This window comes from Rhynchophorus ferrugineus, unplaced genomic scaffold, assembly GCF_030347505.1.
Source record: "Rhynchophorus ferrugineus isolate W39M unplaced genomic scaffold, kcgeb_rfMv2 rfM2, whole genome shotgun sequence".
Lineage (NCBI taxonomy): Eukaryota > Metazoa > Arthropoda > Insecta > Coleoptera > Curculionidae > Rhynchophorus > Rhynchophorus ferrugineus.
The window spans coordinates 66,717,884-66,736,238 of NW_027472581.1; the positions used below are offsets into that span (position 1 = coordinate 66,717,884).

Sequence of the window (18,355 nt, forward strand, 5' to 3'; positions counted from 1 at the left end):
GTAGTAAAAGCTAACATTTGTGATGTATATATTTAACAAGATATAAGACGGCGAATAAAAATGTCTTATAAGTACTACAGTGATATTTGAAATAATAGCAATAAATAAACGATGGTCAATTTGAAGATTTTATTACAAAAACAAATGCATAAAATTTAAAAGAAAAAAAATAAAAACAATTTTAGTTAAACGATAGTTTTAAAATTTTTTGGATAATAAACTAAATCATTACTCTAATGGTAACTAAATTTCACAAAGCAATCGTTACACAGTATTAATTATTATCCTTTTGAACTTGAAGTAGTAAAACAAGGTTAGTGGATCATATTTACAGTAAAAATCGAAACTTTTAATAAATTTAAATTTTTAATGATTACTAAAGTGTGCTTTATAGGTTCTATTTTAACTCTCTAGTAAAACTAGTATTTAAATAGCTTATAAATCTTAAGATTACACATTAACAATTTCAAAAACTTGTGTATATTGTCACTACCAAATTAGCAAAATACTTTTTATTTTTGATTTTATTTTTTTGATCAATGATTAATTATTTTCATTAAAATCTAAACGTTAACTCTAATTATACTGGAAATTGCTTCTGTTGTATTAAAAGTCTCAAATTGGCTCTAATGGCTAATTAAAAACAACTATTTACTTCAGTTCTGGAACAACTTTAGACAAAAAGTATATAATACCCATAGGTTACATTACTTATTAGTTAGACAGCGGCTCGTTGATCGATCTCGTAGATCAATTGTACGAAACTGATCTTTTTGCACTGATTATGGTTTTTGTGGGCAACCATTTTTTTCATCATTTTCTTCATCGCTGAAATCTTCGTCGTGTGTATGTGTGAGCGTTTGCGGAGTCTCTGGACGTATATGTGGAATCTGACTTTGGGCTCTTTCCAACATCTAAAAAAGAGATATTCATAGTAGCTTATTGATTGTCTTACAAGATTACCACAAAATTAAAGTAAAGTTTTATAAAAAAAAATATAAACATTAGGTTGGGGAAAAGTAATTTTGGTTTTTCCTAATAGATGACTTTAAAGTTACATATCTGTAGTAATAGTTATACAAAAGCCTTACTGCAGCGTATTTGGGTAAAGGTATAAGATATAACGATAGTGTCATTGGTTCACTCCGTCAAAAGGCCTTGTAAATGGAGAATACTGAAATTGTGCGGTGTTCATGGTTAAGTGAACGCGTATCAAGAGTTGATTCGGTCGCTTTTGTTCGGCATTTTTCGATGTTGGCGAAGTTTATCCATTGCCGATCAATCATTTAAAAATTCAATATGGGTTTCATATTAATTAACACTGAAGATTTTGTCCAAACGAAATTGAGCCATTTTTGAAACGAATGATGAATGAATAATGTGATAATATGGGAAAAAAATCGTGGCCGAAGGTCAGAGAAAATTCACAAATGGTCCTAAAGCCTGCACTGAAGCCAAAGAAAATAATTTTAAGTGTTTGGTGAAATTTAAAAAGAATCGATTAGCATGAGCTACTTAAACCTGGCCAATCATTAATTCAACTCTCTAATATTTACAATTACTAATTACAATTAATTCAATTGAAGTAGGCGATTTAAAAAAATGGCTAGAATTGATCAGCAGGAAAGGTTGGTTCAGTTTTTCGCCTATAAAACTCTAGAATGACAGTATATTTTTCTACCAGAAAAGTTGTAAATGGTCATTGGTCAATATGGCTCATATTGTATATCAGATTAGTGTTTGAAACTTACATGCATAAATTTGCTTTGGAAAACCTTTAAAAGGAAAATACTTTTTCCCCAACCCATTACATGTTGATTTTCGGCAGTGGTTAGTATTTTAATTCAATATTGAATCTGTTTATTTGACTGTTTAAATACAAAATTATAATAATGTATTTTTAATTTTACTATTAGATTGGCAAGAAATGTGCTTTCAATTTTACTTAAATCAATTTTGTAAACTGTGCCTCAAAGGTTTGTTCTATTAAAATTTAAAATCACTAGCTCAATTCATTTTTACAATGTGTTTAACTTATCAAGAAGCCTGAGTTTAGATTTGATGTGTCGCAAAATATATTAAGTTAACCATCCGTGTTGAGATACATAACACAAAACAAAGTTATTGAAGACTTCTTCATTTATCTGTGATGATAGCTTAATTACTTCAGATAGAGTATATATGTTGATATCCTTAAAAATCAATACTAGAAGAGAGGAAAATTATTTGTCATAGATAAAAAGGAATGCTTGCTTTCTAGAAGTTTCATAGAATCTTAGTCCGTAAAACTAGGTTTAATAATAGTAACAGGTAGAAAAACTAAAAAACATAACTTAAAATAGATCAAAAATAAAATAGTAGATCAAAATTACAACTTTTTAAGGCAGATAATATGATTAGATCCTTCTTTTTTTGTATTTTCTGATTATATCACCATTTAAAAGGTGGTGAAATAAATTGAGCTAAAATGTTTTTCTATATTAATTTAACTTACTATCGGATTATTAATTTAATTACTAGTTAATCAATGTTTATATTGAGCTCAAAAATCTTAAAAATATCAAAATATTTTCGTGTGATTTCCATCTATCAAAAAAGCTGTAATTAATCAAGTCTATTTCATGCCCTTATTAGGGTTAGTAAGTGCTAATTGTAGTATCATTAGACTTTGAGGTATATTTGAATATATAATTATAACCGGTTAGGCTAGAACATCAGTCATCAGTTGAAGAAAAGTAATTCCCCGGAGCAACCCTGAAATAATGACCCATTACTTTTGTCTACTTTAGTCCTTGAATTAGTTATAAGTGTAGTAATTAGTAGTAAAGTGTTAGATTAACTTGTTATTTATTATTGGGTAACTGATGTTAAATCATCATGGCAATACGACTTAGCCCCATCATCAAATGATAAAACTATATTAAAACCGAAAAAATATTCTTAGCGAGTTTAAATTATGTATATAATAAAATAGCGTTTGGTGCAGATCTTGGTCCATATTTATCAATCTCCTCAACAATGCCACTGCCACTTATATACCATAATGGCAATGGCATAGCAGGATCTTTCAAATATAAACATAATTGTGTTAATACCTCACACACAGCTTGTTTTATTCCATTTTAACACTGACCCGCCCTTATTGAAAAATCTTATATATTTACTTTATGAAAATTTATGGATGACTGATGAATTTATGACAGATCTGAGTTCAGTTCAGGACCAGTTTGTTTAACCTTGAAAATATATATATATAGTTGATTATTGAAGTTTTTAAAGCATTTTCACTCAAAAGTTTTTTTGGCATTAAAAACTACTTTCTTGTCAATCAACAGTATAAATCAATACACTTTAAAGGACCAGTTTTTTTTTAAATCATTTACTATACCAATATGTTATAATATAAATAAGGTAAAAAGTACCAGGTCATTTGCTAAAGGAGGCCAAGGATGTATCATACCAAGGACAACATACTTATGGATTAAGGCCTAAAAATACGAAATGCATGCATGATATATGGGAATGAGGGTTAGGTTAGCCAAACGATTTTATCCACTTCATTATCTTACTTTCTGATGTTTCTCCTCTTCTTCTTCATTATTATTTGGAAGAAGTTCAGCGGCGAAGTGTTGTTCATGAGCAACAGTTGATTCATGTGGTAATAACATGGCCGGAGCTCGGAACATATAAGAGAATGGATAGTACAACAAATTAAGGTGGCTGGCGGCATACAAATCAGCATATCTCACAACCTGAAAGCATATGCAAGATAATTACATACTTTAGTGATTATGGCAAGAAACATACCTGTGAAGAAAAAAATGTTTGTCTAGATCCCGATCTAAATAAACTACCCATCATTCCATAAGACATGTCCATTTTATGGGTGACATCTCTAATGGCTGCTCTAAGTTTGGAAATATCGGGTTTTTCTTTGGTACTACTGTCAAGATTTCTAAAAAGTACATGCGATTATAAACTGAGTGATCAAAGCCTGAGCCTTGAAAAAATTATTAATATCAAATGAATATTTATGACATTTTTTGTTCCTTAGTGCTTTTTTCCATTGTAATACATACAAAAATCAACAAAGAAGTTCAACATTATTAAATTAATTATTTAATATTTTCTTTTGGTCTTGTGTTTCAACACATTTACTTCCAAACCTTTTTAAGTCATAGTAATTATTTCAAATTAATTACTCACTTATACATTTCTCCCAATTTAACATCGAGTGATTGGAGTTCATTGAACAATTGGCATTTGTCTGTCCATACGTGCAGTTCTCGAACTAATTCCGGTACAATTAGGAATGTTCTCCAGCCTCTGATTTTCTTACTCTTTAATATATCACCAAATATGTGATCGCCTACATACAGAACATCCTTTCCTGAAATGTGAAATGATGTTGAAGAAATAAATAATATATTTGTAAAGTTATTTGTCGAATGTAGTGTGAAAACCAACCTTTTGCGCCAATAAAATTAGTGAACACGTCACACGAACCTCCAGAATAAACTTGATCTTTCTGAAGAGGTCCTGTGTGAATTCCAACTCTGAGAGCACCAGTAGAAGTGTCCACTTGACGAAGAATAGTGCCTTCGCCAAAGAAAAGTGGCTTACGGGCATCAACTACTACTACATCAAAGTAAGTCTTCCAATTTCTATGGGGTTCTTCAGGCTGAAATGAAAAATTGAGTTAGTACTTTTTATAGTAATGCCTTTTATAGTTTTAAGTGAATTTTAATGAACTATATGTAAAGGTGTTATAAATACAATAAAATATAATTACTTTTGCTCCATGAGGAAAGTCAAATAAATATGTCATGATTTTGTCTGTAAAATTGTAATCGCTGTTTGTGAGTAAAAATGTTTTTGCTCCACTCTCCTTCAATCTGGCTAAGAAAGTTGGCAATCGTTCATCCTTCCTCACGTATTTTTCTAAATTTTCGGTTGTTCGCTGTTTCAGTTCCCCTTTAAGATGAACAAAATCCACAGCATTCCTAACGTCCTAAAAAATTGAGCACAAAATCAGTCGGTCCGAACGATCCAAGTAGCATAATAATGCATTACATTACATTACCCTTTTAACAGGATGACTATTATTGTGAAAAGAATCCATTAAGCCTAGAAAAACTTAGCATAGAAAAAAAAGACAAAATGAAAACTATGTCTTTTGGTTGCAATATGACATATTGTTGTATTTCATAAAATATATTCCAAGACGAGTTTTTAAAACTCCGTACTAGTTATGCGAAATAAGAAAAAGATAAGTTTTCTTAGGAGCCTTAACAATTAATTATTTTGATTTGTTATAGAATGTAACATTATATATTTAAACAGACGTAGTTCTTATGCAGAAGTAAATTTAGTATCAAAAAACTTTCTCATAATTTTGATTTACTCTAATAACATTTTTTTTATTATAAAATAGTGCATACTATATAAAATGCAAGTCATCTATTTTAAGATTTTACAATAATTTTAAGTGTGTTAGTGTTTAAAACTATCAATTATAATTATTTGATAGGGCTCATATTTCCACTGATTATATACATTTATAACGTATACTATTATGTAATTTGGACTTAGAAGTTTACTGATAGTTCACGAGTCATACTGCAATTTTTGATGAGGATCGCTATATTTAGTAGTTCCAAGACAAAATTAAAATAAATATTATAGATTATGACACGAGATTTCATATCTGAAAAACATTGAAATAATTCGTTTAAGACTAAAAACTATTACATTTAAAATTTAATATACGAGAGAATACAGGACCGATATAAGACTAACAGTAGGAACAATAGAGACTTTATTCTTATAGATTTATTTCATAGATAAAGTCTAATGATTAAATAGGCTTACATTGTACACACAGTTAAAATTTCAAGTAAGTTGATAATAGAAGCTTGTTGCGTTATTCATTATTTATTTAATTATACGATTTTTTTTATATATATGGGTATTTTAAAATTAATTGTAGTTTTATTAATTGTAGTTGATTTATTCTTTTGCTAAGAAATTGACTAATAGATAGCTTTGATTAATAAAACATTAAATCAATAATATAAAAATAATGAAAATATATTTTAAATGATTTTATTGGATGGTTTAAGAGAACTCGGAATTTTTTTTGTAATACAAAATATCTAATATATCTAATATATGATGAAAATGTTAACATTTTGCTTATGTTTGTTAACGTTCTAGTAATTTCAGCATGTTGGTAATATTTTAATAGTGATCCTCACTCTTTTTTAACGCTTTGTAAGATCTCTATAGCTTTGTACCTGGAAGATTGATTGGTAAGACATCAACAGCTCTCCGCATTTAACTCCAGTGTCCATTTTTGAATATTCGGGGGAATTGGTGAAGAAGTCTATGAGACAAGCTAACAAATATGTTTCTGGTAAGTTGAACAGCGTATTTAACACATACACTCTTGATTCGTCTAGGTTGATAAATTTGTTTGGATATAGTTCATATATTCTAGAACTGAGGAAAAGAACCTATAAAATGTATCATGTTTTATGTTAACTTTACATACTGCTTAAGAAATTCAAAGCCATGTACAGCAACCAGAATATTACCATATGCGTCTACTTTTAATAAGTTTCCATAAAGTGTATCGAACCATAATCCTCTGAAACAAATATTAATGTTTTATGATACCAATGAAATAATTACACAATCTTATTTATAACATTAAAATAAATATAGTGCTATTTTTATCAGGAATTTATTAAAGAAATCAAGTAGATTAGAATGATTAACCTTCGTGCAAATTCGTTATAAGACGGAGTAAGTAGTATGTAATAAAGAGTAACGAATTCCGCTATTAAATTGAATGGTTTCTGAGTTAGTTCAGAAAACAGTTAGTCATGGGCAAACTGATTCTGCTTAATCATGTTAAAACAATTCGTATTTTTGAAAAAGAGCAATGGATTCCACTGTTAAATTGAAGAGTGTCTGATGAATTGAATGTTTACCTGACTGCAAACGATGGATCATACACAAATTCCAATATTTCCTGAGGGTAACCCAATGAAACCATATGAGTCTTCACCAAATCGAAACCTAGCTTCTCATAATGAGGTGATTTGTATTCTAAAAATTCATACTTTAGTATTTGAAATTTAATATGAGCTAAAGTAAGTTACCAGCCAAAGTGTAGTCCATGTCAAATCCATAGAACTTGATGTTTTCCAAGTGGAGACTTCTGTTGACAAATATTCTGAAAAAAGGAAAAATATTTTTAATTGTAATAGTTGGGGAACTATATTTAATTAAAACTGATAAATGTTTCTACACTATTAGTGATGAAATTTATTGACATTTATAGTATGTATTAATAATTTCATTGTTTGAAATGGATAATATGTTATATGGATAATTATTATGTTGCAATATCATGTTGTTTTAATGTACCTAATCAGTTTTTGATGATATTATTCTAATTTGTTGAAATCTTTACCAAAAATAAATTATAATTCATTATTATTTAATTCATTTTGGATATTAATATAGAGTGGTCGTAGTGCTATCTCTTCGTTATATATTCTGGAATCAAAAATAAATTTAGTGCTTATTAAAATAAACAAACTTAGTTGTTTAATAAGTTTTATCGTTCGATAAAAAATACTATTTTATGGTTTGAAATATGTTATAACAAACATATAAATGAAATAAAATATATATAAAGAGCATTTAATTATTTATTATATTTTTCCTAAATTTTAGTTAATTTTTTCAGTAATCTAATGTATGGATTGCATCCCTAAAGTGGGAAATACGTTTTTACGTATGTTATTACACGTTTTTTCTACGAAAATCCTTTTCTACACATCCATGCAGCCAATAGAAGCCAAATCTAGTGAATAGGAGAGACACTGAAAGAATTCGCACTTTAATATACTAATTATTGGGAATAATTTTTGAATTGCATACAAGATTTTACATCACTATGAATTTTTACATCAAATTAGTTCAACAACAATTTGAGTTTAGTGTGGTTTTATTTGAGTTAATTCTTTTTGTATTCCTCAATTCTTGCTACAGCTTCTTGGTTGGTTTTTGTTTACTTTTTATAGTGATTTAATATAAATTTTCTTTTTTTTATATATATTTTAAAGTCTCCTTTTACCAACTGTGGGTTTATCGGGACTGGGCCTAAAGTTTAACGTGGGCTCCGAACCACGGTTCTCAGCATTAAGCCTACCGACTGGCGAGTGACCAACTTTAGAAATCATCCCAGAAGACATCCGGTCTTATCCAGCCTGGTCACTGGCGTGACTGGGATCATTTTCCTTGTCAGATTTTACACTCTTGCCTAGAACATTCACAAATTTTAAACAATCACAAACATAAATTTACGACCATGCCAGGCTTCGAACCCGCGGCTATCGCAATAGTACCAGTCATCCGTCCCATCGCCTTTACCACTGCGCCACTAAGCCGGCTAAATTTTCTTTTGAAACGCATTGTACAATCAAATTTAGTAATGTGAATATGTTTTGAATATTGAAAAGAACATTGAAAAATATTGCATACATGTTTGTATGCAGTTTTTGTAAATATGACAGGTGGTATGTGGAGGTAACTATTCTACGTCAATACGTGTTTCCTCGGTTTAAATTTGTTACTTTCATCGAGCGTATTTGGATTAGCGGTATAATAGGACGCAAGTTGTGCTTCTGTTGGCATTTTTACTGTTGAAAAAGTGACTTTTAATGACATTCATGATCGTCGGCTATGATAATCGATCACTAACACAAATGATAAACCATATTGCAGAATACTGTGTGACTTAAGGGTAATCACAACACCACAAATGATGATGTAAAAGGTGTCAAGTCTTTGAAAAAATTATAGAATTTTCCACTGATCGAGTGGAGAAAAATATTAGGAGAAATTTTTGGATGACATTTAAACATAGACTTTTAATGTAATTTTTACCTAATTTTTCTATATATTCTTGTTCGTACATGTACGAACTATTCGCTTGTACAAACATGTGTGTATAAAAGGCATATAAACAGGTTGGGTAAGACTGGCTATTTTCTGGGATCATCTTTAAATTAGTCACTACCCAGTTAGTAATCTTAATGCCAAGGTCTGTGGTTCGGAGAAAGCAATAGTTTTAAAAAGTAAAGTTTTTGTGGTTTGAAATCCTTCACATTTCATGATGTGATCTTATGTCTGTTTATGCGGTTATAATTAAATGCCACTTAATTGAAATATTGAAATTAATTGAAAATATATGATTTATAACAAGAACTCAGGTGAGCGTACAGTGTGTAACGTTTATCACAATAGTCATACAAGTATACAGTTTGTGGCAGTTGTATTCATTAGTCATCATACAATTTATTACAGATTTTCAATTGCTTCAATGATGGAAATCTACTCCTCAATCTCTGCTCTAAAACTCCGGGGCACCTTATCATCTTGTAATATGACAATGTTTGGCAGTAGGACCAGCTGAATAAGATATTGCTACACAAATCACAACGGAACCTCCACCATGATTGACTGTAGGAAGCAGATAGTTCGGATTGCAAGCTTTTTTTGGGGTTCTCCCAATGATTGTCGCACCACTTCTTTCGCAGCTTAGCGTTGGTTTCCGTTATAAGGCGTTTTTGCAATCGTAGCCCTTCCATGAATATTAGCTTTATGGAGTATCTGTCGTACTGCTTTTGTTGAAATAGTATTGCTCAATTGAGTGTTGAGCTCTACTATCACTTTTGCAGCCGTAGTTTTATGTTGTCTTGTGATAATTCTTTTTAGTGTTCATCGGTCTCTATCAGATAACTTTGAATTTCACCTATTATTCCTCTTAGCCGATGATGTTTTATCATGTTTATGGTATGCTTTCATTTCACTGATCGCTTATTTTAACCGTAGCAGAATAAAGCGTATAATATATTTAAATATAACTTATAAGATTTCGCATGTAAATTGAGAAATATACACATATATGCGTCGAATTATTTACACGGAAACAATGTTGCCAACATGCAACTAGATGTAATATATTGCATGGTGTTCGTATTATTTTGTCTATCCCTTGTATATGTTACATTTTACAATAAAAATTTCACTTGCTAGAACATGTTTGCTATAATTAAATTCAATAATCGCCATACGGTTATAATAAAATATTTCATGTATACACTATGTTACAACATTTATTTCTACTATTACTTTTTAGCACTATAACACGTATTATTCAATTTATTTTAAATATAATTTTGTAAATATATTTTAAAATCCAGTCACTGCGTCTTTAATATAATATTAGCACAGTATATTAGCATAGCAACTAGACATTACTGTAAATGAATTTTCAGTTTAATTGAAAAAATACGCACCTATAGATGATATTCATGCTAATTTAATGTTTGCCAAGAATAAACGAATTTTTTTCTCGTTAATTAATAAGTAATTTGTATTATTTTTTTCTTAACATTTTATTTTATCGTACTTATCTTAGTATCGGTTTTTATTTGAATCACTTTTGATTGAAACAAGTACCAGGTTATTTAATAAGTACGTGAGGCTCCATCTTATTCGACTATGACTTACTTTTTCTTACAAGGGGGGTGGAAAGTGGTTTTGATAGCTCTTAGGTAAAATAACAAAAATAAAATTAAGATTATATTTTGAAAAAAGCGGATATACTAAAAAAATACCAGTTCTTTTGTGGATACAAACAAACATTGTTTTGTTTCTTTGAAAAATATGATTGTAAAGAAACCAAATGTGCTTTATTTTCTTTAGGTTCGATGTTAGAAAAAAATTATAAGAAAATATTAAATAGGAGGAATAAAAAAATTGACAAAAAAACGCCTTACGTAATAAATGAATGGCATCTAAAGAAATGTAACAAAAGTTTACAGGAGTGTGACCGAAAATTATTGATTAAATATTTGATTCTCTGCATTGTTTCATTACTATGGAAGAAACTTTGGTCTTCGGCTTCAGTAACATGGGGTCCAACATAATTATCGGTAGGATAAAGAAACATTGTAATCAATGAAGCAATTAGTAATGGAGAAGAGTTTAGAAAATCAACCATGTGTAAGTTGCAAGGACCAGAGAAATATTGAAAACTAGAAACAAGGGGTCCAACAGAATTACAGCTAGAATGAAAGGCTAATAAACCCAATATCTGAAGATGGAGGAAGATATTTATAATAGGAAGGATAGAAAATACTAGATGATTTGTCCCATTTTATCAGAGTAAAAATGCTTAAGACATAAAATTAAGTTGAAGAGAATTTCAAACAATACATTAATGAATTAGAAAGACAGTATGGAGTAAAGCTATTTTGTAGGAAAAAGGGAATTCATTTAGAATATAGCAATAGCCCATTCACCGCAAAGTAAGGAAAAAAAATAAAGTAAGTTTCGTTAGTTACAGATCGCATCTAAGCAGATCAATTTGGTACGCCAATGGAAGTCAACTTCAATATGGATAATAGTGAACAAATAATTAAAGATATACCGTTTAGAAAATATATAAAGAGACTAATATAAGGCGAACATAGAAAATTCCAAAGAAGAATCTGTGAGTAAACCGATGCTTATAGTTTTGCAACAGGAAGAAGAAATCAAGAATTTGAGTGATGAAAAAAAAGCATACAAGAGCACTTAGACAGTTCTGGGTTATATTAAAAAGATTCTGATTTCGAGTTGGAAATGGAGTGATAATGAATCTGATAGTAATGGAAATAACAAACATATTAGGATTTGATTCTGATGAATATGGTCTGGATGAAAATAACAATAAAACAAAGGGAACTGTAAAGAATGTTAAAAGAAAAGAAAAAACAAAAGTGAACATCCATTAATAATTGATTTGGAGTATAGAGATAAAGAACAGAGGAAAGCTCATAAAGCAGAATAATGTTAGTGAATGATTCGAGTTGAAAGTAATAAGTGAAGGTGATAAAGTTCGAAAACTAGAGAAAACAAAATTGAGTACAATATTAGAAGCAGAAAATGGAGATAGTGGTGACCAATTAGTTATGATACCTCAGTGATACCAGAAGACCATGAGCTAATGTAAGGCAGAAGTGGACTTGAAGAAACAAGTTAAGAAGACTGCAGTGGTGACCATTTAGTTATGATACCTCAGTAATACCAGAAGACCATGGGCTAATGTAAGGCAGAAGTGGACTTGAACGAACAAGTTAAGAAGACTGCAGTGGTGACCATTTAGTTATGATACCTCAGTGATACCAGAAGGCCATGGACTAATGTAAGGTGGAAGTGGACTTGAAGGAGCAAATTATGAAGACTGGTATGGTAATCAACTAGGAAGTTTTAATGGATTTATACCATTTGATAAAAACAACCCAGAGGCATGGAAGAAATTCATTCAAAGAGAAATACACGTGTATGTTTGGAAGCCCAAGAACAAACTATAAAATCTATATTAAATTGGACAGTGTTTTGGCGACTATTTCTATGATTGTTCAAAGAGAGAATTGTTTTTAAGTAGAAAAGTGACTCTTACCTTTGTTTATCAAATAATTGTGTAGATTCATTTGATTAAATTATGAATTAAAGTTAAAATTCTCGCGAGTTTTGTTCTGGCAATTTAAATGTACTTTTGTAATCTTTGTTTACAATCTTAATTAGGTTAAGTTATACAGTACATTTAAATTGAAGGGAAGTATTAAATATATGACGTGTCTCGATACAAGAGCCAGTATAGAAAGGAGGAAGAAAAGTTAGGAGAGGGCGCTGTGACTTGTATCGAGTGGGTATAAATTACCAGGGATCAAAATAAAGCTTCTTTTTTTGTTCCAAGCCCAAAGTGGTGTATTAATTCCGTCCCGTCCCGAATCATAAGTGATTCGTAAAACCATGAACATTTGGAACTAATTGACAAGATGAGCAAATTGCTACCGCGGAACTATTGTCAGCTGCTGGAGTCATATTTTTTCGAAGGAACATTTACAGTATCGCAACTGTACTGGTTAGTCGGAACTCTCAACTAGACCTGAAATTAAAGAGATTGTCTCTGGGGTGCAAATATGGGGTTGCACTGAAATATCAAACCAACTACTAATTCAACGTTGTCAAAACAAAGTCCTACGATTAATTACCAATGCTTATCGCTGCGTATCAAATCAAATGAATTTACCAAAGTGATCCAAGATTTCGCCTTAAAACATGAAATAAGGTTACTAAATTATAGCAATGTGGAAGCAATACAGCTACTGGACAACACGCAGGAAATCAGAAAAAATCAAACCAAATCACACGAAGTTGTTTAGAATACAAGTGTACTCTTACTTTTAGTTTAGGTAGTTCAGTTTTACTTTAATTTGGATACATACTGATACATAAATCCCGTACTCGCCTTTATTATGTAATGTAATTGCAAGATTATGCTACACAGTAGTAGTAAATTAATTTGTAAATTAAGATTGTTAAATATATCTAATGTAACATGTAATTAATTTAAAAAGCATATTAATTAATAATTAAAAATATTAATATAATTTTTCTATTGTATTTCAACAACGAATAATGTGATCTAAGTGATATTCTCTTAATTGAATAAAAAGGATCCTGGAATTAAAAGGAATAAAAATGCTAGCAATATACTTCCTGGCAACTACTAGAAAATGAGATTTCAGTTTTACACAGTAAATCTGAAAAATATAACTACTTAAGTTGGCACAGCAACTACTTCAGCAATCGTAGTTACAGTGTTATTGTCTATTGCGAATACATTTTCAAAATTTTAATGAGAATATAAGGGGGTATCCACATCGTATCTATGTTGTTTTAAATAGCGTTAGTAAACAACGAAATGAATACAATATTTCTACATATTTCTTTGGTTATGTTTTAAACTTAATAATTTTTAAATTAACATTTGTTAATGTAAACATATTAATTGTAGACAAAGAAATGTAAGTAAACTATATGAATTTTTATGTTTCAGATGCCAATATTAGTCATCGTAAAACTAAAAATTCGACGCCATTTAAACATAAAGAGTATTTGTGTGCATTGGACGATGCGTATTTTTAAAATTTATTTGTGTATTATATTCGGGCCATTTGAAATGTTCCAAATTCAGTATTTTGTGAGTGATGTTGACCTAAAATACGTTAATGTCTATGCAAAAGCTATGGGAACTATTGAACATGATTATTGAATACTAATTTATTGAAATTAATGATCTAATGAGGCATTTTTGAAACAAAATCTCAATATGAAACATACAATGTGTAATATTTGTGTTCGTTGATATGTTTATACTGGATGAGATTTAATAACCTGTTATAAATCCTCTAAAATTAATTTATAGGCCTGATTATTAAGTGTAGTTTAAGTCCTTAATTAATGCATGTATTAGATGTGAGCAATATAATGTTTTTGTTTGATGTATTTTACTTATAACATTTAAATACTATTTTCAATATGATAATAAATAAATAGATATTATATTTTTCATCTGTATTATCCTAAAATAATTAAGATCTATTATCAAAATAATTTGAAGTAGAAAAACATTCGAATGCGTTATTGTGGACGAACGAAAGAAAACTTTCATATTATATGAATGGCGTCTAAAGTTGTAGAAAACTGCAATTTTTGTCAATAATTTTCATTTTTTAAGTAAAAAAATGATACATGCAAGCACCTAATGTTTCTCAAACACTATTCATCCTAGTTTTTTTTAATAGGTTAACTAGATTTTTCTATTCTCAATAATTATAGCTAAATTCTTGTATCAAACGTCAAGGCATAATAATGGGCAATACCATCATATATAAGTTAGGATAGAATAAAATTACTTATTTACGATTTATTGACTAATAAAAATAAAAATATTCTAACTAGAAAAAGCAAAAAGAAACGAATCGATTCAAAACATACCTGTTCATATCTATCAACGTCATTTCTATCGAATGCACTCTTGTAATAAATTATGCGGTGAATGATTTAGTATAAAAAAAATTAGTGCCGTACATTCGAGCGTTTGGAAACTAAAGAACTGAAACATTCTGGTTGCTATTCGGCACATTTAATAATAATTGGCAACATAGGGGAAGACTCTCAATTAACACCTATCTTCCTCTAATTCATTCGTCGGGATAAATTTTAATAGAGAATATTTGCAAAGGATGTTGTCGTTCTATATTTAGGTGCAACATCAGATTTTCAAATTTATTTTGAAATTTATATAAATCAACGTAATGATATGATACATAATTTTAAAAAATGAAAGAAATCGCTATGATTATTTTTAAAATTCTGGGTTCTGATTCAAAATGGTTTTATTTCGATATTTTGACATATAAGCACGATTTCCATTATTTAAAGTAATAGAAAAACGTAAAATAACTTCGAATGCTGATAAACCCTTTAACCGATAATGCATCATGAATGACAAATATAGGTTTTCTTACATCAAACATGTAATTAGGTATGAATATTTGATCTTCACAAATATCTAATTAAAATAAATTTCGAAAGTCGCTTTTTATACAAGGTGATATATATGGAAGAAGAATTTGTTTCATTATTATACTATTTTATAACATAAAGAAGAAATAAAGTTATCTCCTTGCCAAACAATATCAACAGTACGAGAACTTCTTAATAAATTAAGTTAGTTAATAATATATTGTTATTTCATCACACGTATGTGATTATGATCAGTTAATAAAGAGCTAAAATAAGAGTTGAGAAGGTTACTGTCCATCAAAATATAACTTTAAATGGGGAGAATATTTCACCGGACTCTGGAGGAGGGGATTGGGGATTTACACCAATCACAATTAAATGTAAGGAATTAAGACAAGCGATTCCAGAAAGTAGTTGTAATTACCATTTAATAGGTAAGCCTGCCATTATTATCATTCAGCCCTTATGTTAACCTTCAATAAAATACAAGGCCAACAACGAAGTGACTTTCAGTACAATTTAAAAAACTAGTCAAAACTCAGAACGACAACGACGCATTACAATAACTTAAGAACTTCACTAATCTTATGATACAAGAAGAGCAGTATACAAAAATATGTGATTAAACTAGCCCAAAAATACAGAAAATGGATCCTACAGAGAACAACATATTTAACCAGAAAAACCAAAGAAATCCAAAAACTAAAAGAATCTATGAACTTATAATATATGGGCTGAAGTCCCGGGCCTAACATATAGAGTTTTATTGCATTCACTGCTTTTTCAGTTAGTACTAATCTTCAAAAGAAAACTGTCAAAATTTTATGATATTCTACTCATAAGTTTGTGAATCATTGTGCTAAGAGTGACACTACTTTTGTTATTTTCAAAACAATGGACTAAAAACAATTTCATATTTAAATTTTATACTGCTTCTTGATAAAATACCTTTCAAGCGAAGCAACATCTTGAAAAGTGTTATAAGGACTCCGCACCATCAGAAACAACAATCAAACGTTAGTTTGCTGACTTCAAACGTGGTCGAAGAGACACCGATGATGCAGAACGCAGTGGACGTCCAAATAAGGTAGTAACACCAGAAAACATAAAAAAATACCAAATAGAATTTTGAATGATCGAAATGTGAAGTTGCATGAGTTAGCTAACATCATAAAGCTATAAAAAGAACGTGTTGGTTTTATATTGCATGAGCATTTGACTATGAGAAAAATCAAAGACTATCACTTTACTTCGGAATCAAAATGATCGTCATATGGACAGCAATTGATGACAGGCCTATTTTGAGGCAAAAGATAAATCGTTCTATAAATGTGGCATTGAAATGTTAGAGCGGCGTTGGAATGATTGTGTGACTCTTGACGGAGATCACGTTGATGAATAAGGCCAATTTTGAACAACAAAAAAGGCGTTTTCTTTGTTACGATCGGGACTTTTCAGCCCATGTGTTGTCTGCAAGAGCTGTAAGCATAATCAAGGACAGATTAATTAAACTATAATTAAAAGTGATAACTTAATATATGAATCATACCAGTTACCTCAAAAGAACTTTGCAAGGAGATAAGAATAAATCTGAACTGAAGCAAGGAACAGGTATTAAATCTAATAACTGTTAAAAAATTGCCTAGATAAAGCTGTAACAAAGCTTATTATTTAACGCAGCCTTGAAGCTCAAACATGTATAAATTGATGGGAATAATTAACGATACCAACGTCTGATAAGCAACTGAATGACGTTAAATAATATATATCCATTCCTCTATTAATAATTGTATTAAAACTTTCTCAGAAAATGTTATTCAAGAGTATCAGGCCAATATTTTTTTAGAATTATTACTCTTATTAGTTCCACAATCTGCTCAGAGAATAATACGTATTTGTTATGTTTATATTATAAATACATGGCATGTAGAAAATCATTTAATTTTGTGATCTCCTGTACAAAATACGATTTTAATTAATTAACCTTATTTTAAAGCTTCTCTCAAAGTCTATACATGTCCAATAATCAGATCGGATGGTATTAGACGATTTAGTCTACGCAATTCATTGTTACTTCACCATATTTAGCTGGTAAGCGAGTACATTGGGATGCACTCACACTCTTTCGAAGTATTGTCACACAAACACTTTGAATTACACTCGTTATTGGTTCTAGAGGAATATCGCGTAGTATCACTTCATTTGAAACATAGTACGGAGCATCGATAATGGTACGTAACTTTATTTTATTTTGGAACCGTTGTATGATGGATATATAAGGCTTGCTAGCGGTTCCCCATAGTTGGATTCCATAGGACTAAATAGGCTGTAGTATAGATTTATACAATAATATCTTGTATCTAATGATAATTTGGATTTAGGCCCGATAAGCCAATACATTTGATACAGTTTAAGTCCAAGTTGTTTCCGATTGGCGAGTATGTGCTTCTTCTAATTTAGGCATCGATCTAGATGCTTACCAAGATATTTCAGGCCAATAATAAAACAGAATAACCTAACATTCGACAATCGACCAGATCAATAGAATAACGGAGATAATTGAACGTTATTTGAAACAAAAACAAATATGTTCTGAAGGTTTTTAGATGTAGCACAAACCTTCGATAAAGTTTGCTATGAAGGCTTGATATATAAACTAAACATAGCAATACGTACAGGTATTAATATCCTATATCTCCAACATATTCTTCAGCATATATGCAAGTGTGCCTCAGGATAGCGACCTGAAACCTACTATTTATCTGCCCTGAACCTACTCTGAATTGCCGAGATGAAAATCTTGCTAAAATATAATAATAACTGCAACAGCATTCAGTGTTTGTTAATAGACGCCTATACATCTGCGTTGATAACTGATAAACGTCTAAAAACTTCTGAAATTTTAGTTTAAAGA

At 30.0% G+C, this 18,355-nt stretch overlaps 1 protein-coding gene across 4 annotated transcripts in view; it reads right to left on the reverse strand.

The window, feature by feature from the left end:
- Positions 1 to 115: 115 nt before the first annotated feature.
- The window catches only part of Nt5b (5' nucleotidase B), a 67,746-nt gene continuing 49,506 nt past the window's right edge, over positions 116 to 18,355 (reverse strand). For 3 of the 4 annotated variants that reach the window (XM_076396157.1, XM_076396156.1, XM_076396159.1), the window contains exons 2-11: positions 7,167 to 7,240; positions 6,996 to 7,113; positions 6,554 to 6,649; positions 6,297 to 6,501; positions 4,793 to 5,011; positions 4,468 to 4,681; positions 4,207 to 4,390; positions 3,808 to 3,955; positions 3,570 to 3,752; positions 116 to 914 (exon numbers count right to left, since the gene is read on the reverse strand). In XM_076396157.1, coding sequence (XP_076252272.1) covers positions 783 to 914; positions 3,570 to 3,752; positions 3,808 to 3,955; positions 4,207 to 4,390; positions 4,468 to 4,681; positions 4,793 to 5,011; positions 6,297 to 6,501; positions 6,554 to 6,649; positions 6,996 to 7,113; positions 7,167 to 7,240 — 1,573 coding nt within the window. In that variant the 3' untranslated portion in view covers positions 116 to 782. Of the gene's footprint in view, positions 915 to 3,569; positions 3,753 to 3,807; positions 3,956 to 4,206; positions 4,391 to 4,467; positions 4,682 to 4,792; positions 5,012 to 6,296; positions 6,502 to 6,553; positions 6,650 to 6,995; positions 7,114 to 7,166; positions 7,241 to 14,910; positions 15,042 to 18,355 lie in introns of those variants that run through there. The other variant, XM_076396160.1, reaches the window with a different exon arrangement.